The sequence below is a fragment of the Dermacentor variabilis genome, chromosome 3 (assembly GCF_050947875.1).
Source record: "Dermacentor variabilis isolate Ectoservices chromosome 3, ASM5094787v1, whole genome shotgun sequence".
Classification (NCBI taxonomy): Eukaryota; Metazoa; Arthropoda; class Arachnida; order Ixodida; family Ixodidae; genus Dermacentor; species Dermacentor variabilis.
Window position 1 is genome coordinate 48,399,339 of NC_134570.1, and position 26,506 is coordinate 48,425,844.

General features: G+C 47.4%; 1 protein-coding gene across 3 annotated transcripts; it reads left to right on the forward strand.

Annotated features, from left to right (window-relative positions):
- The first annotated feature begins 47 nt into the window (after positions 1-47).
- On the forward strand, positions 48-24,847 carry LOC142573952 (uncharacterized). Of its 3 annotated transcripts, XM_075683152.1 has the most exons (6): positions 48-292; positions 1,887-1,941; positions 12,132-12,251; positions 14,372-14,482; positions 18,386-18,466; positions 24,630-24,847. In XM_075683152.1, the coding sequence occupies exons 1-6, from the start codon at positions 124-126 to the stop codon at positions 24,823-24,825; spliced, it is 732 nt and encodes a 243-aa protein (XP_075539267.1). In that variant the 5' UTR covers positions 48-123; the 3' UTR covers positions 24,826-24,847. The 3 variants fall into 3 exon arrangements, with proteins under 3 accessions (XP_075539267.1, XP_075539268.1, XP_075539269.1); XM_075683153.1 differs by lacking the exon at positions 18,386-18,466; XM_075683154.1 differs by lacking the exon at positions 12,132-12,251.
- Positions 24,848-26,506: the final 1,659 nt, after the last annotated feature.

Sequence of the window (26,506 nt, forward strand, 5' to 3'; positions counted from 1 at the left end):
CGGACCTTGCACCTTGCTCTGCATCCGATGCAGTCGGAACCACCGGAGCCGACGTCGGCTATCAAACTTGGAGGGCCGGTCGGCAAGGCCCCGCCGACTCTGACGGTAATCGAGCAGCCCTCGATGCCGACGAGCGTTGCAGACTCTCGCAGCATCAGGGTAGCGTCGCCGACTAAAGGACGGGGGTTCGACATCGGACGCCCTGTATCCGTTTCTTGCACAAATTCACCGTCGTCCCCAAGGCTTGCACGACCGCTAACATCCGTCTCTGCTGGCGACAAGGGCAGTCTCAGTGAGTAGCTGTTCGTTTCAGGCACTCTTTTTTTTGTAGTCGCTCGTTTCTTGTACGTCAGCTGCGCGTATATCGCCCAAGAATGGTTGGCGCAACTCAAACCGTTTACTCATCTGGCCAAATCATTCCAACGGCCCACCGCAACGCCAACTTTCGATGAACGCTGTTATCGCCACGCCACCGGCTTTGAGTGTGGCGTTTTAGACTGATCAGCCATTCCGACACAAAAACGAGCGAACAATAAAAATATATCCACTGAGAAGTGCAAACTATGGCAGGTTGTGAACAGCTTGGTTAATTCTTTCTATTTTCCCTGCTTCGCGATCTCAAGAATGTACCCGCTCATGTTTCTCACGCAAGTCCTCCCCGATAGCGGCTTATCTTCGAGGCGTAGCTAAATTTTGCGTTCTTTTTTTTTCCCCTTTCACGCATTCACACTGTATCTTTATCTAAATGAACTATCAAGTGCTGCATAAACAGGCCTCACTGACACTCTATTTTGTATTACACACAACGTGTGTCATGTATCAATGTATAGAAAACGTTAAGACAAACTTACCTTGCTGGGAAGGTCATCTGTACTTCAAGTACTTTTGCTTGAAGCACAGCAATCCGTAGTATTGGTGTCTAGAAAGACAAGCAGAGAGAAAGGTGAATTACTGAATGCTGGGAAAACATTCCTGACGTCATGTCTAGCGTGCGACTCCAGATGGGTATGAGGGAACACGAAATGATGCGCGCAGTTCACAGCACACAGGTACAAAGCATACGCAAAACGCACCACTCAACAAAACACAATACTCAACAGTCGACTGAAGCGTCTGATTGAAACCGGTGTCTCTCGCGAGACACTCAAAAGTGCCTGCGTTGCTCGAGAAGCACAGGTAGCACTAATCCATGGCCCAAGGACCTCTACTTGGCTCAAACGACAGTCTATGATGGATGTTCCGTGCGGACATTAAGGCCGTTCATTGAAGCGTAAATAGCCTGCAAGCGCTGACTAAGTGAGCTCCCTCTTCCCGCACTTCGCACTCAAGGCACAGTGGCGGCCTCGTATGTTTTATATTAAATAGGGAATATTTAGAGTTCACGCTAGACACAAGATTTATGGCTGCTCTATTGCGTCGATTTGGTTAACAGGTGTCACGGTGCCGTAAAAAAAAAAAGATATGTGAATATAGCCCATGCTCTCACAGATGTATTCTGTCACCTTTCCTGACAAATCCTCTCCCCCGTGGGGTAGCAAACCAGACGGGGGTCTGGATAACGTCCCTGCCTTTCCTTAGTTTTCTTCTTCCCTATCTCTCTTTCTCCAGTATCTACTTGCATATCTAAACTTCATCGTTAACACAGAGTTCTCTTGCCTTGGTGCACCTCATGTCCCAATGTGCCGGTTCAGGATCTGAGGTCCCATTAACCTAACCAGTGAACCTAATCATTAACCTAATCAGTGAGCCCTTGTCGGGCTCCAACTGACAACAACCAGAAAATTTCCTAATCTCTCGCCTATGATAATTTCAAACTCCCCAAACAGGCCGTTCAGACTGTAATACTGTCAGATAAGAAAAAAAAATGTTCCTGCATCTCTTTTCAGCTGACGTCGGCAACATACAGCCAGCAGAAGACAAGGATACCATCCGACGTAAAAAGTGAGTGCACATTCTAGTTCTCTTTCATCGCACACTCGTATTCTCCCTAGGGGTCCTCAGGTGTCTCCCCCGCCCCACCCCCTCCCGGCTTTTATTGTCATTGCAAGGCTTCTGTCGCCGGCCACATTTGCGGCTCCTTTTGAGTAGCCTAACTTTACACTTGTTAAATTCGTCAAATGATAAAAAAAACTCACTCTAACACTGTGGACACGGGTGTACTAGGCTTTATATAATTCATATTTTTGCTTGCATCACTCAAGTTTCACTTAAGTGTACCACACAATTCTATCACTAAAGTTGCTCGTACCAGGTCTCGCATTGTTGGCAAAATAATTCCTCAGAGTTTTGAAAATGGCAGCCCACGAACAAATGCCATGAAACAAAACACCGACGCGCATGCCTTTATTCTTAAGTCTCCTCGGAGTTAAGTATTAAAGGTGCGAAACAATACGAGAGCTTAAACATGAAAATGACGTAATTTTGTTGGCGCTGCTGTGCACAATCTCTGAGATCGGCTGAAGAAAGAGGTTTGAAACATAACCGATATGGGAAAGTGGTGGTAAAGTCGCTAAGAAAAACGTTGGCTTTAATTGATAAACATAAATCAAATTGTCCGAGGGCAGGATTCAGAGGACACCATACACAAGAGGTCGTTTTTGACATAGCTTGAGTGTACTTCAATTCATATTGCTACTGCAGCTACGAATCTTACACTTAGTGTAATATTCTAACGTGTTGCTATCGCAATCATTGCTTCTCCCTCGTGATAAAATTGTGATGTGTTGCTTTTGTTTTCACTTTTTGTACCACCCATTTCACCGAAGAATGTACGGTAAAGCCCGTGAGCAGATAACTAACCATTTGGCCTACTTTTTCGTTCCCTCGATTTAAGATATTAAATTGAGTCCTGGTGCTTCTGGTAAGAGATGATCCAATGGTCTTTTAACACACGAAAATGATCGCACTTTGGATGAGCCCTCGTCAGTGGCCGAAGAGCCCTGTGCCGCCGCTGCTGCTTCTGCTGCTGAAAAGGGCCCTGCATTACAATGTCACTAGTGCCGGCTCCCTAAGCAACACACCATCATCGCATTAAAGCGACCAGCCGCGGACTCCCGTGAGCTGTAGCACATGATGGCCGCCTGAAAGAACGCATGCGGCGCATACGGCGTTGTGGAGGACGCCGTATGCGTTCCCCACAACGCCGTATGCACTTCAATGCATTGTTATTCTTCTGTAAATTCCCTTGTCATGATCAGGGTCCCCTGTGAGTAATTGACCTAGATAAACGTACTCCTTCACGGACTCAAAAGGCTGGCTGACGATCTTGAACTCTTGTTCCCTTACCAGGCTACTGGACATTATCTTTCTCCTCTGCATATCAATCTTCAACCCAACTCTTACACTTTCTCTGTTGAAGTCCTCAATCATTTGTTGTAATTCCTCCCCCAGTGTTGCTCAACAGGATTTCTGCAAACCGAAGGTTGCAAGATGTTCGCCGTTGATCCTCACTACACAGCATTCCCAGTTTATTAACTTCAATAATTCGTCCAAGCATGCAGTGAATAGCATTGGAGAGATAGCGCCGCCTTGCCTGACCCCATTCTTTATAGGTATATTTCTACTTTTCTTGTGGAGAATCAGGGTAGCTGTGCAATCTTTGTGGATTTTTTCTAACATATTCAGGTATGCCTCCTTTACTTCTTAACTACGTAATGCCTCTATGACTGCTCGTATCTCTACTGAATCAAATGCCCTTTCATAATCTATGAAATCCATATAGAGGTGTTGATTGTACTCTGCAGATTTCTCGATTACCTGATTGATGACATGCATGTGATCCATTGCAGGGTATTTCTAAACGAGGTAATGTTTTATAAATAATTAAATATTTCCAAAGAAAATTTTCCAACAGATGCACATTCGGACACACGACGTCTAATAGCATAGAGTTTCCTACAGTTATTGTATGAAACTTTGTCTAGTACAGAAGTCCGATATTGAAACCACATGACCACGGACGTATACATTGACAAGTGGGATAGAACATCCGTATGAATTTTTCGCAGTCAAGCGAGCGCGTTGAGACGCTTGTCGCATTTCGATATGGCGTTTACCGAGGCGCAGTTAGAACGCAGGCGAGAGCTTGCGCGTCAAGAAACGCGCAGAAGACGCAAGCAACCTGAGAAGCGCGTCTGCAACAACGGGGAGAAGCTTCTGAAGAGGACGCGTTGGAACGCACGCGAACGTGTCGGCGGGCAAAGTGTGCCAGAAAAAAAAAAGCACGACGTTTCTTTCATTTGCCAAACAGCAGACCGGAGGTAAAAACGAGTATAGTGTGGAGATCTTCATAGCGGGCGCGGTATTCGAATACGGCAGTCGGTTTCAAGGCGCAGTAGAGTAAACAGTAGAGTCGGTTTCGAGGGTACACAGTGTATGCTTCATGAGCAATGATTACAAAGAATGCTACGCACCATGTTGCCAACTCTCCAGTGGGGAGTTTCTACCCTAATTCCTCTTTCAGTATCCCTTAAGCAGTCTTTTTGAGCAATAAAAACTTGCAGCGTAGACAGTTTTACCGGACAATTTTTCAGGTCAGCATTACTCAAGCGCTCAACGGACAATCCAGTGCGCTTGCACGCAGCGCTCAGTCACGAGTTATGGCAGGGCGAAATGTCCGTTCCGCTCTCGTAGTTGCTCAGCGCTGCGCGCCACCCTGCTGTTCGCTGTAAAATAACTTGCATTCCTAAGAGCGAACAAAGGTGTAACTCCGTGTGTAACCTTGTATGTCACGTGTACGTAACTACGTGTGTCACGAAATTTGCACGCCACGAAATGCTGCTCCTACTCCTTCGTAAACAGCTTAAGATCGACAGTCTGAGGTTTACATCGAAGTGCGAAACCGGACAATCATGCCACAAACATCCGCTAACCTTGCAAGAATATCGTTTCAGCACAAACTGTCTCAAGTGTTATTTCTTCCCACAAGGAATTGGAGCATGGAATAAATTACCCGGCTGTATAACTAGTTGTAACAAGTTAAGTAACTTTTTAAAAAATTACTTGAAAATCACTTGCGTACTTCCCACCGTTAATATTCTGTACTTATTTTATACACTAGTGCAATCCTTGGTACACAGCATGAGACCGTTGTGTGCTTTATGTCTGCTCAAAATGTTTTTACCCTATGACTTTTGCTCCCTCAAGCCGAAATAGGGTTTTATAAAATCGGTAACTGCGTATTGAGGCTTTCTTTATCTGTAATTATATTTCTATCTTTTTTCTTGTGCCTTCCTGCAATAGCTCCATTGGGATTGCCAGTGCGCAACAAGTAAATAAATAAAAGAAACTCACACCCTTGAATTAAAAAATTAGAGCAGGGGCGTCGGTTATAGACCGATTTACCACCCTTATTCACATTTAATGGTGCAAATTCGGCCCATCTCAGCGGTCCACACTTCGAGAAGAAAAGCCCGTTCGTAACAAATTTCGTACGAGGAGTTCTGTTGCTAGAAATGCGCGAAATGAATTGATAAGCAATAAAGTTCATAATCTTTTCTAGACGCCTGGTCAGGCACAGTGACATCACCAAGCACTACCAGCTAGGCCGGCGGTTGCTGCCCCCACCTCACCCCATGCTGAAACATCGCCAGGCAGTCATCTTGCGACAATTGCAAACACAAACATTCCCCAGTCCGGTGCGACTGTAGCACATTTTCCTCGCGCAATAGCCGACTGCTCTTTGCAAATTATGTCAGGAAACTAGAGCGACGCTGTCACACATGTTGTGCGAGTGTCGTGTTACATAAGCTGCAATGACAGTAGCTCCGGAGGCTCTTGCGTCGAAGTGGGCCGCCGCTCTGCGCAGCTCCAACCTCAAGACACAAGAGTGGGCTGTCCAGCAAGCCCGAAAGGCGGCGACGAGGCAAGACCTCGAAGTCCCCTCATGGGAGACCTGAGCCCGGGTCGTCAAATTTGCCGAATTCAAAATAAAGTTGTTTCCATCCATTTAATGATTCCTGTGGGAATTAATGTAAAACAGACAGGTGCCCACGGGAATCATAATGTTTCACAAGGATTATCCAACGCGAAAGAGAACAGACGCCCGAACGATTCAGAGAAATTGGAGCGCTGCTGCAAATCTAAATATATAGTTTACGTGGACTTGGAGCTGCAGATTAGTGGCTCTCTCTGAAACTTTGAAAAAGCCTACAAGCCGCCTCATACGGAAGTTAGTTCACTGGCTTCATCAATAAAGCATGGCGCCTAAAGTGCGCACAGCCTTTTAACCATGGAACAAAAGCAAATTTTGAACAACTTTCAATCCTCGCACTTTTGTGATTGAAATTTCGAAATTTGTAGCTCCACAGACTTCCTACAGCGTATAGCAAATTTCTGACAGACGGCTTTCGCGTGTCATATAAAGAACTTAACCTCTTCACACCGCCCCATGGACACTAGCCCCTCCACTGAACGGGAACCACTTCACCCTCCCCCCAGCAAACGTAAAACTCCGAGCACTCCGCGATCAGAGGACACCCTGCACGAGACAATCTTAAATTATAACGACAGGCTAACCACTCCGGAGACTCAATTCCATAATATACTCACTGCAATTGAAAAAATCAATACAGATTACACCGCCAGGAACGAAAAGCTCGACAAATTTATTGAATTCGTACAAGCACACATCCAACAAACTACAAGTTGGATAGCTGGAGTCACCGCGAATCACCCTAACATAGTTGCACCTGCTCGATCCGCCTCCCCACCAGCTCCGCTTAACAATGGCCAATAACCCGACCCGCTCCGAGTTTGAAGTGTGGCAGTGGAACTGTAGGGGGTTTCGAAAAAAGAAAGCACACCTCCAGCAGTTTCTAGCCTCCTCTTCTAATCTCCCAGCTGTCATTGCGCTTCAGGAAACTCGCGGACTAATCAGCTTCCCAGGTTATAATGTCTATCAGAACAATAAGGTGTCCCGGCCCGATACGGCAATTCTTATGCAAAAGCACCTCACTGCCAATCACTCCCAATTCGACAGCGTCGATATAGAGCACGATTTTCTAGAAATTATTCCTCGCAAAATTAATGCACCTGGCCTTTACATTCTCAATATATATAGTCCTCCACAAGACTAACGTCACCGCTTTGACTCCCTTTTCGCTCAAGCTATTGCCGCTGCCACCAACCACCCCCTCCTAATCCTTGGAGATTTCAACGCACCCAACCATTTGTGGGGTCACTCCGTTTCTACTCTTAAGGGCAGAGCCCTATGGATCCACATACAAGACCACAGACTCACATTACATACCGACATCGATGCACCAAACAGGCTAGGCAATAGCGTAGCTAGGGACACCTCCCCCGATCTTACGCTTACACACAGAATCCAACACGTCACATGGTACAACTCACAAGTTAACCTCGGCAGCGACCATTACATCATTACCATCACACTACAATTAAAACACAAACCCCTTGCACCCAAACGCCTCAGCCTTACCAATTGGGACAATTTTCGAGAGGCCCGCCAGATATCAGCTCCCACAAACATTCAAGACATTTCAGAATGGGTTCAGCAACTACACTCAGATGCCCAGACGCACATTACCACTCTGCCCCCCGAAACCGCTCTCACTACGGTTGATTCCAAGCTTCTAGACATCTGGGAAGCCAAACAGTCCCTTCTCAAACGGTGGAAGAGGCAACGGTTCAACCGAAAACTAAGACTCAGAATTACCAAATTAGACCTCCAGATCCAGGAGTACGCCACACAACTGGCCTGCCAGCAGTGGGGCCCGGTATGTGAAAGCACGCATGACAACCTCGATAACAAGCGCACATGGCAGCTCTTGCGACACTTATTAGACCCTACCACATCGCGCACACACCACAACCATAGCATAAACAAACTGCTACATGCACACAAAAACAATCTCAACGGATTCTTCGACGACCTCGGCCATAAACAACTGCCTCCCGCTCAGAAGTATGACATGCCGAAATATACTGGCGAACCCAACGACCTACTTAGCGCCGCTATCGCGGAAGCAGAGGTTCGCCATGCCCTCGCCACCCTGCGTACAATGTCAGCACAAGGCCCCGAGCTTATTAACAATAAAATACTCCGCAATCTAGACGACAACTCTGTCACAGCCATCACGGCGTACTTCAATCACTGCTTTGACACTGGCACCCTCCCTAGTTCGTGGAAAGATGCCAGGGTAATTTTTATGCCACAGCCAAACAAACCACTCAACACTTCTAATCTCAGGCCTATATCACTAACCTCTTGTCTAGGTAAAACACTCGAACACGTCATCCTCAACCGACTCAGTAAATACATGGAGGACAACAATCTTTATCCATCAGAAATGGAAGGCTTTCGAAAATCTCTCTCATGCCAAGATATCATGCTTCGAATCAAGCATGACATCATTACAGCCAATAGGAGTCTAGATAGGCAAGCAATTCTCAGTCTGGACCTCCACGGAGCCTTCAATAACGTTTCACAGTCCGCCATCCTCCGAGAGCTTAATCTCATTGGGGTTGGCGGAAAGACATACGACTACATATGTACCTTCTTATCCAACCGTACCGCAACGATACACCTAGGCACAGAGCAATCTATTTCACACGCTTTAGGTAGCTACGGCACGCCCCAAGGCTCAGTGCTGTCCCCTTCTCTTTTTAATCTTTCTATGATGCCGATGGCGCAAGCATTGCGGTCTATTCCCGATCTCAAGTTTTCACTCTACGCCGATGACATCACTCTTTGGACGACTGGCGGCTCCGATGGAGAGATTCAAGACACTCTACAGGCCGCAGCAGACGCCGTCGTGGCTCATGCTCAAAAATCCGAGCTATTTCTTCTGCCATCCCACCGGGGGGCCGGAAAACACATGTCTAATATAGAGGTAATCCTAAACCACATCCCCGCTACTAGAGTGGACAGGCTCCCGGTGCTCGGTTTACACATTCAAAGCAACCGGCTCAACACATATACCCTACATACACTCCACACCACAGTCGATCACACCCTGCGTCTTCTAGGGCGAGTCTCCAATAAACATGGCGGACTAAAGGAGGCCGAACTTCTCCGCTTGATTCAGGCCTTCGTTATCAGTAAGATTGCATGCGCAACACCCTATCAACATTTCCTTAAATCAGAATCAGGTAAGATCGACACTCTTTTACGCAAAATATATAAATTCGCTCTGGGGGTCCCCATACGTACCTTTCTACGTACATAACTTTCAACACACTTACTGAACTCACAGAAGCCCACCTCACATCCCAATATAGCAGACTTTCTAACACTGCAACAGGTCGACACATTCTACAAACTCTTTCTATCACTCCGGCACCCATCATCTAGACTAAATACACCATTCCACATCACATACACGAGAACCTCTGCATCCCCCCAATTCCTAAAAACATGCACCCTGTGCATCACAAACAGTGCAGGAGGCAGCGAGCAAAGGCTCTCCAAAAACAATTCTCCACCTCTAAAGACGTGCTCTATGTTGATGCCGCCGAATATGGGAACAGAAATCATTACGCAATATCAGTCATTAACTCTCACGGCCAGGTCACTGCGGCCGCCTCCATTCCTGGCTCTTCCTCGGAGGAGGCGGAGGAAGCGGCCATAGCCCTGGCCCTCACAATTCCAAATTCATCAGTTATCGTTAGCGACTCCAAAGCAGCCATACATAACTTCGGAGCGGGTAGGGTCTCTAAGCTAGCCCTTTCTCTCCTCTTGGCCCATCCTTTCCATCAAACTGTGGCATTAATCTGGACTCCCGCGCATGCGGGCCTTGCCGGAAACGAGGCGGCTCATGCCAGTGCCCGAGGATTTACAGTCCGGGCTCAGGCATCAGATGTGACGGACCTCGCCACAGAGGAGGCGGCGTTTACAGCACGGGATCGACTTATTACTTACCGCGACATCTGCACACACTACCGATTAGACCACTTAACCTTTCCGCCACTCATGGGCAAATCCCCGCGTAGGTGTGAAGTGCTGTGGCGACAGCTGCAGACTCGCACCTTTCCGTCCCCTTACCTCCTCGACCGCATTCATCCCGCCATTTACCTTTCTCCCTCTTGTAGATTCTGTATCTCTCCGAGAGCAGACTTAAACCACATCATGTGGGGGTGCCCTAAGCATCCCCTTCCCCCCTTGCTCAAGCAATTAATATCTAGTGAGGAGCAGTGGGAGGCTGCCTTGCGCAGCTCCAGGCCCGATCTTCAGGAGGCCATCCTGGAGTGGGCTGAGAGGATAAAGGAGGCCTATTTCAAGTAGTTCCTCCTCCCACCCTCTATTCCATTGCCCCCTTCCCTTAAAAGAGGGATAAATAAAGTTTTTCATCATCATCATCATCATCCCTGGGAATTGAATTATTCCTTTCTTTTCTCGTTAAAGTGCGAAGGATCGATGTAACTTTGCTACAGGAAGGGGTAATTGATCATTGTTTTTGTAGATTTATAGGCAGCAGTCCCTTTCTTCTGTGTCACCGCAATATGGCGCTGCAAACCATAGCTGCAAACCAAGGATCAACAGTGTGGTTAGCCAAAGCATGCTCGGCGCATCCTTGAAAGGGTAAGGTTGAGCGGCAGCACATAAATGGAGTGGATTTGAAATACGATCTGCTAAAACTCTCGAATAGCATTTTCATTCATGCAATCAAGAAGAAAGCAAGAAGAAAGCAATCTAGTATGCTGTAAGGAAGGCGGAGTCTAACATAAGGCGCTGAACAAAAACAGCCTATGCGCTACATTTAAAGAAATAAATTAGAAGTATCTTAGCCATGAACGCCAACTCCCACGTGTCAGTAGTTAACTAATAACTTTCTAGAACAGGTTACCCCGCACTGTACCCCTTACGCGCTAAATCTTTCTGATACAATGATTCCTGTTCCACTGCATCCACTGCAGTCCTACTGAAGTCCCACTGCATCATTGGGTACATTCGACTGAGAAAAAATGTGCAATGAAAAGCAAAGTTCGAAACGACAGTTCCAGCCAGTCTGACTTCAGGTAAGGCCAGTAGTCTATAGCCTTGTTGCTAAAGGCTACTGGCTTTACCTGAAATTTTGAAAATGTCCGCATGTTGCAGCACGCCGGGATTAGGCTTCTGTGCTTCACTTCTGAAACCTATCACCGAAGGCCGGCAGCATGATATAAAAGGCATGCAGACAGTTTCAAAACAACTATTTACCATAGCCTATCACCTCTTAGGATTGCAAATTTACAAAGGTCAGATGCCACAAGGTTGTTGCTAATATTGTACTACAATAATAGTTCGTTATAGAAATCTCCGATACATTGTGACAAACTCTAGTAGTAATATTTCTTCTTGTGTGTGATTTCCTCGTTCAAGTGCACAAAGTATGCATATGGATTAGCAAACGCCAATATCAGTTTAAGAAATGCATAATCGGACACTAAAGGGACATAAACTAGCTTGGTAGATTGCACGCATCTACAGAAGTCAATGGCCTGAAGTTTGAGGTGATACGAGGCATGGTCGCACAGAAATGATGCAAAGGAACTAGTAGCTTCTTTGGAGATGCAATGTTTTAGCAACAATGCTTCTTCTTCACATGTATAATTTGTACAATTCGCTATTACTGAAACACTTTCTTTCTGTTATTCTTGGCTATTTCCGACTGTAACGCTATAGCTGAAATTTCAAGCAAGGTCTGGTGAGAAACCCTTTAACAAACTAGCACAGTGGAATGTTTTTCTCGGTTGTTTTCTCTCCCATGCAAAACGTGACAGTCGTGTTGACGGCTTCATGTAACTGTGAGGTTTGCTATCAAAAAAGAAAGTGAATGAAACCACGGCGTCAAAGGCTCATTTTCTGAAGTGGTCGCTTCGTGATTGATATCTGCGGCCTTCGGCTGGCGAGATTGAATTCCCGCTGACGAATCAATGGCCATGATAAATCATGATGATTGCTAATGACAGACCCTTCGAATCGGGCCGGCGTGAAACCTAGCCGAATGGGCTAATTATAGCGTTACTAAATCTAGTGCAATCTACGCCATTCTACCCATCTCTGTTTTATCTTGTAAGGTTAATCACGGCCTCTAACAAACCGCGTAATTCCCGTGTCTTCCCTGTTTGTAGTTTTCACACCCATATTGCGACCTTTCTGTTGCTGATCTTATGCTTCGTGCTTGCAGCGCCAGAAACTCCATGCGGGCGGCCTTCGTGCTGTGCTCTTCGCTGGTCACAGTGACTGCAAGCCTGTGCAGCGCATTCACCATCCCCTCCAAGGAAGCGCTCTTCGCGCACCGCATCGTGTGAGCGACAACGTATATGGCCACAGTTGCGACCACCGTAGTCCGGATATGGCAAATAAGTTCTGCGGAATCCCGCAAGGGGGGGATAAAAGCTCATGAAAGGGGCAATTGGCATCCACCGGAATGTATAGCACGAAACTACAAAAGAAACTAAACCCATACGGGTTTCTCAGAAAAAAAAACTTCAGAGTGGAAGAAAATTTTGCCCTGCAGCCAGGATTCGAACACTGGACGAACGCTTTTTCGGGGCGGTCGCTGGGCTATCTGAGCTAACCAGGAGACTAGTGGATCACAACAGGAGGTGGAATTAGTCGACAACTCGAAGCACGGGGACGCTCAACAAGGCAAATCTGTTCTGCACACGCCAACAAGGTGAAGGAAGATTCATCAAAGAGAAAGTTGCCATCCACCCGAATGTAGCACGAAACTACAAAGGAAACCAGAATGTAGAACGTTCCGATGACGGAGAATGCATATGATTACATTCTGGTGAACGCATAATAACGGCCATCTCAAGCTTCGACAGGTCGTCAAAGTGCGGCAAGTCAGCATTGATTTGCCATATTTTGTCATTTTCGAGAGCCGATTCTCCATGTTCTGTATTCCCACGACGCAAGTTCTCGATTAACTCGACCTCGCCCTCAGGTCTATCTGCTGAGGCTAATAAGGGTATCACCAACATTACCTGAACAAGTTCTGTCTCAGTAGACAACGTTTCGACAAGAGCACTTGTCTTTTTCAAGGGAACAACTCAGGGTAACAGTTGTTGCCCTGACGACGACAAGAAGGCCTGTCGGGCAGCTGGTTACAGTGAGATACCTTGTTCGGCATAAAAGATGGGCCAAACACTGGAAGTATGTGTTTTTCGCCCTACACAAGGTGGCCGACCTCCAAGTCGGAGCACCACTGAGCTAAGTACAGGCTTGCAAGCAGCGAGGATACAGTAAGAACTGGCGGCTGCGTTATTGCAGCTTCTAGGGTGAAGTCCGCCATCTTGTGAGGATCAAACGAGAGTGGTGAGGAAGCGAACGTGCAGAATTTAGTCATATACCATAAACCGTTGTTTGCTTGAAGTGTCCGTTTTACTCTGCTACGTCAGTCTTCCTTTGGTTCATAACGGCCCAAAAAGGGTATGAGAATAAATCCGTGGTTACGCGCGATAAGTCTTTCTCTCTAAGTTGATCCGCAGTGTTTGGACGCTGCAGCCAGCTTATCTACCATGGGAACATTTAAGTCCCGTATAAAATCTCGTACAGCGCGCAGAGCTTTCCACGTACCGTGCGTTACAATGCCGCTCGCGCCTCCTGGTGTTGGCCACATCCACCAATATGTGTATAAGTTATTGGGCCGTAGCGTGAACGTGACTTCTTTCCATTTTGGTGCATTGCGCTCGATAAAAGACGAAAACTACCCAGAAAACACATTCATAACATCATGTGTTGTGTTGACTCTTGCGAAGCGCCATTCGCCAAATCAAATTGCAGCCCTTGAGCCACACTGCTTGCGTTGGTGATTGAGTTCTCCAGTTGAGAAAGAAGTTGTGCAGCGATGGCCATGGGAGGCGGCAGCCTTCCTATTCGGAAGTCATATTTTTGGGAAAAGAGACAATAATTTAGTCCTTAATTTTATTCCATACACTCTTGCGGCTGGGCGCCTGACGCCCTCGGGTATGGATGTAGTATACGCATGCACAAATACCAAAGGAAGCGGACGGAAGGACGGCAGGCGGGGAAGCTCGATTGATGGTAAAACATCGCAGGCGTAATCAGTAAGATTCGGTTCTGGCTCCTGCCTACGGCAAGTTGTCTTTTCGTTCCACTTCCATTTCCTTTTTTCTTAATTGCTATTTCTACAGTTCACTTAACAATAGTGGTTAATTTCCTGTATGCTTTCCCTGCCTTCATTGTCCGTTGGCTTCATGTAGTTGTAAGCAAAACCGAGCCGCTCGGTAGATCTTATTCTTCCCGTGCTACAAAATAATGTGCGTACGTCTGCCCCTCTTGAGCGAACGCTCCTTATTCCTAGTCGTCACAAGAGGCACTGCATAGCGCGAAACACAAAAGTGGTGTAAGGTTAAGTCGGCACAGTACAAAAGGCAACCGTATCGCTCACTGACGCAGGAAACCCGGGCCCCGTGGATTTCTGATGTGGTTTGTCCTGAGCACGCCTACGGCACTTCTGTCCACCGTCTGCAGCTGTCTGCTGCTCTACTTACAGCACTTACGCAGCAGGTGAGTAGACAGAATACACGACACGCATGCTCAAAACTTGACAGAACTTACTCGCCATTAGTCGTGGCCTTATGTTGCAGATGCATTGATTTGAAGCTACTGCGTGCTAATTGATAGAGCTATAAAAATGCCTCGTAGAGCTCACATTATAGTATCTTAATATAACGCTACTGCTCTACAAGTCCTGCTACGTTCCTCCTAATTGTGTCAATCAGTCCAACATTCACTTCGATTTGTCGTGCAACTAATGTCCGCGTCTTCAAGAAATTCAGCTCAAGGACAATAATTTTATCTGCCACAGGCAATTTCATAAATCATCACATAGTGCAAAGAACATCACGGGACCGCTTGAATGAAGTGCTGTATACCCACGGGTAAATTTATACAACAGTGAAAATGACTCCACGTTCCGGTATTCCGGGTCTGTGCCTTTTCGTCCTTGTCTGTATCGATCTTGTCTGTATCTATCCTCATCTGTAGCTATCTTCTTCCTATGCATCATTGATTAGATTACATTGATTATTATATTGATTGATTAACTGATCCAGCAGTGCTACAGGCAAGCATGCATCGGGCACTGAAAGTGACATGTTACTGCTGGCTCGCTCATCCGCCCGGACACAAGACGAAACCATCCCCTTGTATTCAGTGAGCCACGGGGAGCTCTCGACCTGCTAATATGATGCAAAGGTGCCAGTTCGCAGTTTGTCAAGACGGACACCGCTGTCTCGAAGTGCGCGCATTTGTTTGAACAGCGCGTTTGTTTGATGTGTATATACATGAGGGCGCGCGTCACTGTCGAAGAATATAACCAACAGCGCGTGTACTTGCAGTCGTCGCATTATTAACAGTAGGTTCCTTGCGAGCTACCGCATGCTGGGAGCTCGGGACACGCCCACGCTCAGAAAAAAGTAGCCAACCTGATCTAAAGCGCTTAGTAAGGGTGATGGTGAATCCCTCGTACAAACGGAACAAAAGCACGAACCCTATAATTTGGCCCGTCCACTTCCTCAGTGCAAGTTGTCGCTCGCCGCCCACTACTGGATGCCATTGACTCGTTGACACCCGCCGTGTCCCTCGTCGTGACGAGAAAGTCATCGGTCGCAAAGAACGGCAACGCGGCTATGGCGACTTCGCGTGGTCGTTTCGAAGCGCTGCATAAGTAGTCATTTTGTACGTGTGGTCGAAAAAGAGCAGTCCCAGTGCAACATCCGGTTGGTTCCTTCAGATCGCCGAAATCCGACTTGGAGCGCCCAGAAATGCTCCCACCGACCACGTAGGAGGAATTGCCAGGTTCGACCAGTTTCCAGTCGCGCGAGCGCTATGCAGCTTCCGTCAGCGCGCTTTTGCCGCGGCGTAGGCTCGGACGTTTTAGACGGTTTCGTAATTGTGCCGTTGCGCTTATCGCGCTTTGTGCGTCTCACGTCGATTTTGGCGACGCGGCAGCGTTTGCATTCCTTAGCGGCGCCTTCAGTTGCACATTTGAGTCGAGAGGCAAACAGTGGCAGCATCCTATCACATATAGCGCAGAAGAACTTGATGTGCTCGTGTAGGACTGCCTTGCAAGCGACGGCGGCTGTAGCGATCGCTTTCGTAGCTTGCACTATTTTTTTTTTACCGGGCGTGCACTTTCAAGTCGTGATACCACAACGCTGCATAATGCGGCGGCGTTTAATCGGTTCGTCACCGACAGCTGTCCTCTGCCCTCGCTTCCTTCTCTCTCGCAGCTCCACAAACTGACTCACCGTTCGGCTATAGCGCGTGCTTTCTAATAATAATAATAATATTTGGGGTTTTACGTGCCAAAACCACTTTCTGATTATGAGGCACGCCGTAGTGGAGGAGTCCGGAAATTTTGACCACCTGGGGTTCTTTAACGTGCACCTAAATCTAAGCACACGGGTGTTTTCGCATTTCGCCCCCATCGAAATGCGGCCGCCGTGGCCAGGATTCGATCCCGCGCCCTCGTGCTCAGCAGCCCAACACCATAGCCACTGAGCAACCACGGCGGGTGCGTGCTTTCTCTGAATCGGATTTGAAGCGTCTTGCAATGGATTTCCGCCGCATCTCGGCGAAGAAAACGGCGCCCGTGCACGGCCGAAGCTGGACCCGAGTCAGATATCGTCATCGCCGTGATTACTCCATGGCGCGGAACGGATGAATATACAGCCTCTCAATATGCGCTGGCGTAGCGCTATGGTAATGGCGTAGCGTAGCGTAGCGCTATGGTATGGCACGCTCGAGGCATGCAATCAAACAAAGATGCACCGTCCGATAACTACAGCGGTATCCGTTTTGACACACTGCGAGCTGGCGCGGCGCGCTTGCTTAAGGGAACAGCGTATAGCGGGGCTCGAATTATCCGTTATCCTCTGGCTACGGGCTGCTGGTTTCGTTTTGTCTCCATGCAAATGAGCGAGCCAGACGCGCAAGGTTTCTTTGAGTGCCCATGTAAGTACGTTGACCCGACGCGTGCATGTCTCCAGCGTCCCTGGGCGCAGCGTGGCACCAGGGGAGGTATTGTGTAAGAGTCCACCTAGTGGACATGTCAATTTCGTCTGCTGCTGAAGGGCTGATTGGCTGTGGCGCGTCGCTGCAGCAGTCGCGCTGCCCAGTCCAGCCAATCAGAACTTCAACAACAGACGAAACGGACATGTCCACTGGGTGGACTCTTACGGAATACCTTCCAAGGTTAAATCCCTGGTGTACCTTTTTATTGCTGAGTAAATTATTACCCATGAGAAAACTGTTTCGTGCGAGCAGCCCGCAATATGTATAACGTAAACCCGAACTAGTACCATGGACGTTGCGTACGTGGGCTGCCAACTAGTCGACTGACGTTGGCCGAACCGCCGAGAATAATCTAAATAATTAAGCAGGAAGCGCTGGCGCGGCTATCGTTTAATTATAACATGGAAATGATGGTTAGCACATAGATCTTTCTGTTGTACGTGCTTGTGGCTTCAGGCGTACCCGCAACGTTACTTATTGCAGTTAGTCTGAATTCAAAAATACTGATACTTTCTTTTAGACGCAGCAAAGCAATTAGTCTCTGCGTATATGCGTAATTGTTGCAAATTGTGACGTTTATGACGCAACATGATGCTGAATTCAAACGACCACCTGGCGAAGTCATGATGCTGTTTCAAGCTACGTAGAAGAACGAAGATTATGCAAGTTTTATTCTACTAACCACCATTACCATGATGGCTGAACCGTCATATGCTGGAAGCTACCGCGGGTACAAGCGCTAGGGTTCCATCGAGTAATTTCTGTACAAAACTCTCTATCGCTACCCTCTTTTACATGAAAACGACAGGAACAGGTCGAGTCAGACGTCTATCTCAGACACAAACTTCTGTCTTGCACGGACTCGTCGTACCTGACGAGTCGTGAATGTTGGCACAGCCTGCGTCGAGGCAAGAAGTAAAACAACGTGTCTGTTTAATAGCACATGGATGCGCGAACCCCCGGACTCGACCCGTCCCCGCGTATGCATGTGGTCTTCATATGGCTCGGGCTGGGTCAACCTAACCAGTGCAGTCAGTTTCGCTCAGCCCTGTCGGCTAGCAAGCAACACGACAAGCACATTTTGTTCCCGCGACAAGCAGAACTTGACTTGTTTTTCGTCAGGTTCCCGTAAACCCCTGTATATCGGCCTAATGGCTGGTGTTAGGCCTACCGATTCACATCGGCAGATGTGCTGCAGCATAGACAGACGATAGAATGATAGTTGCTGGAAGTACATGGCTCGACGCAACATTGTGGCTTTACACAACGAGCTTATTTTTTCTCAGTTTACTCCTATTTCTGACGCAACACCTATAATCTTGACACTACCATTAGTGTAGTGAACGTACTCTGGTAAAGCTTAGTGTAACACGCTGCTCTATCATTCTACAGCGATGTCATGCAGAGCGCGGAGGATCACCGGAGCATTCGCACTGCGGCGGGCAAGAAGTTGAGGAAGCTAGGACCCGTAAGGTGCGTGTACGAAATCTCGGCCAACTAGATCTGTGAAAGCCTCTGGTGCAGAGTAGTGTTGCTAAGTTGCATTAGTTTAGGGCACTTCTGCTATAGCTAAACGACCCCTTCTATACCGACACTAGCAGCTTGATGAGCCAGAGTAGACAGAAAAAGGAAGTGCGGATGACCCTGCTGATGTCAAGTTCCCGCAACAGCTGGCCGTGACTTCAACGATTTTGACAGCTAGCTACTGGTGTCTAATTACTTGTTTATCGGTAACGATGGAACATGCATGAGCATTGAAGATAACAAAAAAATTGACCAAGTAAGTTTAGAGATCTTTCCCTACGCGAAAACAGCCCATATGAGAGAAATTACTTCGAAATCCACGACGTCGCGCTGACGTGGTGGCGCTTAGGTCTGGGCGTGAAATTCGAGAAAATAATGCGTGGCGTTCGTTTTCTTTACTAAGAATCGTTCGTATTTCTTGCAAACAAATAAAACTACGGTTATTTAAAGAACGTATCTAGCAGTCTACGCTGACTTAGGTTTGCTATTTAGCATACGCGTCAACCTGTGAACTTTCAAGTGCGTAAAATTTCCAGCGATGACCAACGGCCCTTACGACAACATAAAGCTTTGCGAATATGAGCCCGTGGTGCGTAGAAGCGAGTATTACAATACACTGTTCAGGACAGTCAAACCCTTGCCAGTATTCTGTCTAACGTTTATAACGCTCGAATTTTCGTTCGACGCTAACAAGGCACAAGTCGAAAGTGTACGCGCCAGTGCTCCTTTAAAGGGGGGCATCCACGTGGCAATGTATCCCCGACCGTGGTTGTTTAGTGGCTATGGTGTTGGGCTGCGAAGCACAAGGTCGCGGGGTCGAATCCAGGCCACGGCGGCCGAATTTCGATGGGGGCGAAGTGCGAAAACACCCGTGTACTCAAATTGAGGTGCACGTTAAAAAGCCCCATGTGGTTTAAATTTCCGCAGTCCCCCACTACGGCGGGCCTCATAATCAGATCATGGGTTTCGCACGTAAAACCCCATAGTTCTGCTGCGTATACATTTTACAGCGTGCTGTACGTGTAAGCGCACTAATGTTGCGGACGAAGAGAGCGAACATGCGGAGCAACTTCAGTTTTTTGTTTTCTATACTTGCTCATCGCTGCATCTCAAAAGTATCACGCATTCTACGTTGGTAAGAACATTAACCTTGACGTTTTAATGCGAAAGCAATATGCGGCTCATGAGGCGGAAATTCCAGCCAACATGGTCCTAAGTGAGCTAATCGAGGCAGTTGATGACGTCAGTTAAGGCAAAGGTAATTAGGAATCAAGAAAAAGAAATGGGCATGGGCAGGACATGTAATTAGGAGGGAAGATAACCGATGGTCATTAAGGGTTACGGACTGGATCCCAAGGGAAGGGAAGCGTAGCAGGGGGCGGCAGAAAGTTAGGTGGGCGGAACAAGTTTGCAGGGACGGCATGGCAACAATTAGTACATGACCGGGGTTGTTGGAGAAGTATGGGAGAGGCCTTTGCCCTGCAGTGGGCGTAACCAGGCTGATGATGATGATGATGAATTAGGGCAGGTTTAATTAAGATAGTGTTCACTACGGGCACTCAAACTCACGTCCACTGGTGAGAGTCGAACCCACGACTTTTGGTGTTAGTTAAGGCACAGTTAAGTAAGACAGAGTTAATTAAGGCGCTCGAAACCATGACATTTGTAATTTCATGAAAGAGTTTGTGGGAAATAATGATTTGGCGAGAGTCAAACCGTCGAACTTTGGTGGAAGTCGAACCCACCACCTTTGGTGTTAATTAAGGCGAAGTCAATTAAGGTAAAGCTAACAAAGGGGAAGCTTTAGCTCGGGGGCTCCTATATCTAAATACATGTAAAAGGAGAATTCGTTTCTCTCGGTAACGACTGCACCAATTTCGACGAGGTTTGTCGTACTTGAAAGAAAAACTTAAAATCTAGTGAGTGTTGGTTTCGATTTTTCGATTTAGGTTGTCAGTTTTTTAATGAAAAATTGGCAAGTATTGAACATTTTCAGAAAACGAAGCATTAGGTTTAGAACTCTCTAACTTAGCAAGAAAAAATGATATCCCAGTTCTATTGATTGTATCTGATAGTACATCTAAAGCGGACAAAATTGATATGTTACATGTGAATCTAAAAAAAATCAGTAATATGAAAATACAGCTTTTGCAGTACCCTTGTACACAACGTAAGAAATTCGCGTAAGACATAAATTGACACACGGAATTTGTCCGCTTTGAATGATTTAATGGATAGCGTTTGCAGAAAAAACCGCTATATCTGTTGGTGATTCAGAGCTATTAATTTATAAACTTCGTGCGTCTATTTTTTTCAAACATGGTATTTTTTAAAAATTCTTTAACAATATACAGGCCCTAAATCGAAATTCCCCTTGCAACAGCTACTAGAATTTAACTATTTCTCTTAAATGCTACAAATTTCATTAAAATCGATCTGGGGCTTATCTCACAAAAGCGCTTTTGCGTTTTACATGTATTTGAATAGGCCACATCGGAGTTGGGCCCGAGCTAAAGCTTCCTCTTAAGGTACATGTTTAATTAAAATAGAGTTGATTACGGCACTCGAACCCACGACCATTGGTGAGTGTCGAAGCCTTTGGTGTTAAGTAAGGCAAGTTAATTAAGACGGAGTTAATCAAGATATCGTTAATTAAGGCACTCGAACCAACCACCGTTAGCGGTGGTCGAACCCTCGACCTCTGGTGCAATGCTTTCGCGTTCATCCACGTAGGGATAACTAAGTGCCCGTTGAATTTTTCGCCCTTCTTTTTTCCCCCGTTCTTTTAGCGGAATTGATTTCCTTCTGGTCTGCGGGCTCGTCGTTTACGCCCTGCTCATGCTCATGGCGCCGGTATTCCACTACAGCGTAAAGTGAGTGGCGGTCTTTTTTTAAGGCTTAAGTTCACAAACGGGACAACGGGACCGACTACTGTTCTCCGGCACGACGACGCGGAACGTGTAAGAAAGACGCTGCGTTTAAACAACGCTCTTCGAAGTGTTCGAGTGCGCGGAGTAGCTTTAAAAAAGCCCTTCGACCACAGCGCATTCGAGCACACGTCATGAACGCTGCGGCGGAATATTTTATCTGAGAAAACGAAAAGAGGGGACGTTCTGTTTTGGACTGTGTTTGGTAGTGTAGTATATACAGAAACGTTCGACAATGCAGATTGTATTTTCCTGTGTGGAAAGGCATGACATAGCCTTTCCTATCGGGAAGGCTATGTCATGCTGATAACGCACATGCCGTTCGTTACTGGAAAGTACCGGGCTCGCAGCGTTAAAGAAAGGAAATGCGGAGAAGACAGATGATGATTATCGTTGTGGGGCAAATATACACCTCAAAGGGCGCAACTGTTTTTAGAGTGTTGTTGTGTGGCAAAAGGGTGTAATTTTAATTAAGAGTGTAGCGAGCGCAGCGTTTTCAAGAAAGGAAATGCAAACAAGGCAGATGACGGTCATTGTTGCGCGGCAAATTTACATCCCAAAGGGTGTACATTTGCCTAAGACTGTAGCGCTGTGCTGAAGGTGTCACAGAAAGCTGCATGGCGTGAACAGGATCAGCGCTTCAGTGGTGTTTCGGGGTCGCATCTCGAAGGTACATGAGGTGAGAGCCAAAGTAAACTATCGCCGCTCGTCAGAGCATCTAATGGATGAAAATTTAACTTTCACAGTGCGTTCTGCTTCGACGCCTCCGACGGTGCGGTTAGCGCACGGCGCTCAAGAAAGGCCACCAGCAGCGGCAGCCACAACACCGCCCAGGCACGGGGTCGGCAGAGCCGTATGAGCGCAACGTGACGGCACCTCCATTGCGTCGCTTTTACAGGCATATGCGCTACCCGTTTCTAGAGACATTACGGCCTTCTATGCTCGGGCCAATACCATGTCAGCACGATAACGGCGACGGCGCAAACGCGCCTCGAGCGACCGTATATGATTTCTATCGCAGTAAAGTATGTGCGTGGCCCCTGTCACCACGTTGTTGAAGATGCTGTGAGCTTGTATACGATCCAAGGACAGACAGACCGGACGGACGGATACTCTTACACTTAGAGAGACACTATTAGATAAATGTACGCACACCTTTTGGGGTGTATATTTGCCACGCACTCTAAGAAAAGTTTACACCCTTTGAGTCGTATTTTGCCACACAACAATAAGCGGCATCTGTCTTGTCCGCATTTCCTTTCTTTGACGCTGCGAATAATAATAATAATATTTGGGGTTTTACGTGCCAAAACCACTTTCTGATTATGAGGCACGCCGTAGTGGAGGACTCCGGAAATTTTGACCACCTGGGGTTCTTTAACGTGCACCTAAATCTAAGCACACGGGTGTTTTCGCATTTCGCCCCCATCGAAATGCGGCCGCCGTGGCTGGGATTCGATCCCGCGACCTCGTGCTCAGCAGCCCAACACCGTAGCCACTGAGCAACCACGGCGGGTTTTGACGCTGCGAGCCCGGTACTTCCCAGTAAAGGCCGATCCACACGACGGACCGAATTGCTCTTTTGGACCGCGGTCCGCGCATCACGTGATAGGACGTCACCAGTTCGCGCGTACCGCCGTTGGCCCGCGCAAGACCGCGGCCCTTGCGGTCCAACAAATTGCCGAGGCTTTTCCCGCTTCAGTTTTGGCGCGGACCGCACGCAAAGCGCAGCGATTTTGGCGTAGCCAACGAATGTTGTCGGGCAACAAAGTGTCTTCAGCCTAATCCAATCTAGTTTTCGGCTCAGCAAAAGTCAGTCGTTTCATGTCCGCCGTACCGCCTACACGTGCGGGCAGCAGATATATTTTTTAAATACCGTGTGCTCTTGGAGTGACGAGGAGGTTTTTTATTTTGTATCCCTCGTTGAGCAGTTCCCGGCTTTGTGGGACTCGAGCCGGAACGATAACAATGATAACACCCGGGCCGAGAGTGTAGCTGGTTGGCCTGCCCTGCCGTCTGCTATGGCGGTCCGCCGTGTGGATGTGCTCTGCGCCGGCCGGACCGGACCGCGGCGGGCCGTGACGTCGCATCACGTGACCGAGCAGCCCGCGGACTTGGTCCGTCGTGTGGATCGGCCTTAACGAACGGCATGCGAGTTATCAGCATGACATAGCATTGCCGACAGGAAAGTAGCGGCCGCGGCGTTTTCAAGAAAGGAAAAACGCAAGCAAGGCAGATGACGATTATCGTTGTGTGGCAGATATAGACCTCAAAGGGTGTAAACTTTTTTTTAGAGGGCACAAAGATAATAGTCATCTGCCTTGCTTGCGTTTCCTATCTTGAAAACGCCGCGGCAGCTACTTTCCTATCGAGAATGCCCTGTCATGCTGATAACGCGCATGCCGTTCGTGACTTGGAACCGGGCACGCAGCGGTAAAGAAAGGAAATGCGGGCAAGACAGATGACGATTATCGTTGTGTGGCAAGATACGACCCAAAGGATTCAATTTTGTTTAAGAGTGTAGCTCACTTAATCCTGTCTGGCAGTCAAGCTCTTCATTCATCCATAGTGCTGAGGCGAAGTGTCGAGCGGAGAGACGTTTTGTAAGATATACGGTGCCTAAAGAAACGCTAAAGGAAACGATTGGGTCGAGCTGGATGGAAAGATTAGACTTCCGTATAGTGGGAAATTCGTCATTTGCATACCGTGAACAGTGTTTTTGTAAGCGAGAAAAATGACGAAAATGAAAACTCGCAGTGGCGCCAGCTGTTGTGGGCACGGTGGAAGAAAGTATTCTTCCATCGTGGTTGTGGGCTATGGCACCCCTGATGACGTCAGCACTGGCTGAGTCGCAAAGAGCGGCATAAGTCACGTGGCGATTCCCCCAACTCGTCCTTTCGGGCACGGGTATTTCAAATTGAAGAGCATTAGCCGGACCTTCGACGGCAGTTTCGTACGCTAATAAGTGGTATATTGGCACACCTAAAAACGATGATAGACGTCTAGACGAATGATTTATCGACTTATAGCTCGACTCAATATTTTCCTTAGCGTACATGTGAATACAAATAAGATGGCGTCCTGCTATAAATAATATGACAATTTTGTGTGTGTGTGTTTGGAAGGCTTGAAACCTCATTTCCGATCACCGGTTAAAAATAGGAGTGTTTCACTTGACTGCTCAGGGACAACCTGGTGGTATTCGGAGGCAGTTTTCTGATGATGACCAGCGCGATGCCTTGGTCGGCGAGCGATTACTGGAACCCGCAGCACCGCATTGTCTGTTGGAGTGGAGTGGCACGTGACTTACCCTGGCCCGTGGTCATCGTCCAGAGCGCCGTCCAGCTCATCGCACGCATCGTCGAGGTGTGCTCCTCGTGATAGAAATAAACCGTCCAACGTAGCCTATGATTGTTGTGAGACAGTTTCACTCCCTAAATGTTTCCGGGAAAACAACGAGAAATTTGAATATTCTTTTTTGTTTCCTAGAGGTTTCACACGTAACATTCTAATACAAAAAATAACAAATATGTGCTCTATTCTTTGTATTGTTTATCAACTTCACAACGAATGGAATGTAGGCAACGTTAAAGCCGGTTCCAGATAGACAGACGAGAAATACGCGCGCACATGTCGTAAACACACAAACTAAGTCTACAAAAAAAAATAATTGTAAAGATGAGAAAACATACTGAACCAGAAAAAGTGACCCATAGGCACCCTCGTTAATGAGAGTTCATATACACTGTACAACGAAACATTATTATGCGCATAGCTCGCGAATTATGGTACTCAATGAAAACACTGAATAGCGTATCGTGTTTAGATAACGGCAGCTTACCTCGCTATATATAAGCGTCTTCGGTAGTATTCGCTCAACACATAACACCATAAACAAATGTAAATTGCAAAATAATGTGCACGGGTGCCCAAACTCGCCAGCATAGGCTATTCGTATGATATGATGCGCTTGACGCATTCACGGAGACTAACGCAACGAAAAGAGTGGCCTGCATGCGTGGTACATGGCGTCCTTGGCAACATTGACCCCAATTGGCAGCACGATCGAGTATGGCTCGTGTTCTGGGGAAGGGGGGGGGGATTCAAAGGGTTAACGAAATTCGTCAGAATTTATGCCCTCGATCCTGTTCTCCTTTAGCTGTACTTCTCACTTGCAGCGTTTCAGCTGTTATACACCGTGGCAGCCCGATAATTCATTGCAAGCTCCGCCTATAAAACCGCCCTGTACCTGCTCTCTGTGACTGGGCACTTCGAAGCAGTTCCCGATGGGAGCCGACATGGAAAGAAATTCGCCTTGGCCGTCACGAAAACTAGCAGACGTAACGTGCTGGCGAACCTGTATACAAGCTACCTCTTACCTGGACAGCTAGTCTTTTCCAGACTGCATTCTTAGCAGGCACGTACCCAGGATTTTTTTTTTTTTGCGGGGGGCTGGGGGGGGGGGGCAAGTTAATGTAACTTTTCTATCCAAATGAGGGGGGGGGGAGTACCTTTGCTCGTACAAATGTGAATAACACCCACCATTCGCCATAAATACACGTAAACCCACAAAAGAGAAATGTAATAAGGTGTATGCTACAGGTGCGCCTGTGCGATACACCTCTCCTTTACTTGGCAAACAAAGAACCACGTCAAATGGACTCGCGCAGGAAAGAAGCCCAGAAAGAACACTGCCAAGAACCAGTAAAGAAGCGAAGGTGAACAGCAGTTGGCAACAAAGGCACACGGACCGCGCGGGGTCAGGCTACTGCGCCAGCCAATCACAGAAGCAAGCGAAATCGTCGTCATGCGGCCTTTTTCACAATGGCGTCGTACTTGATACCTCCGGAGCATCTGCTGTTCTTGAAGAGTCTTTTCATTGGCGGAAGCAATGGGGTGTGCAACAGACACCGACAAAATGCGTGGAGTCTTTAAAAGTCAGCGGTGCAGTTCATTTCACTGCTGCACACGTTTTGCTCATGAAACTTCACTGCCAACTGAAGTGAAACTTCACAACAAATAGTTGTTGCGAAGCAAGCAGGTTATTTCAGTTCAATAAAGA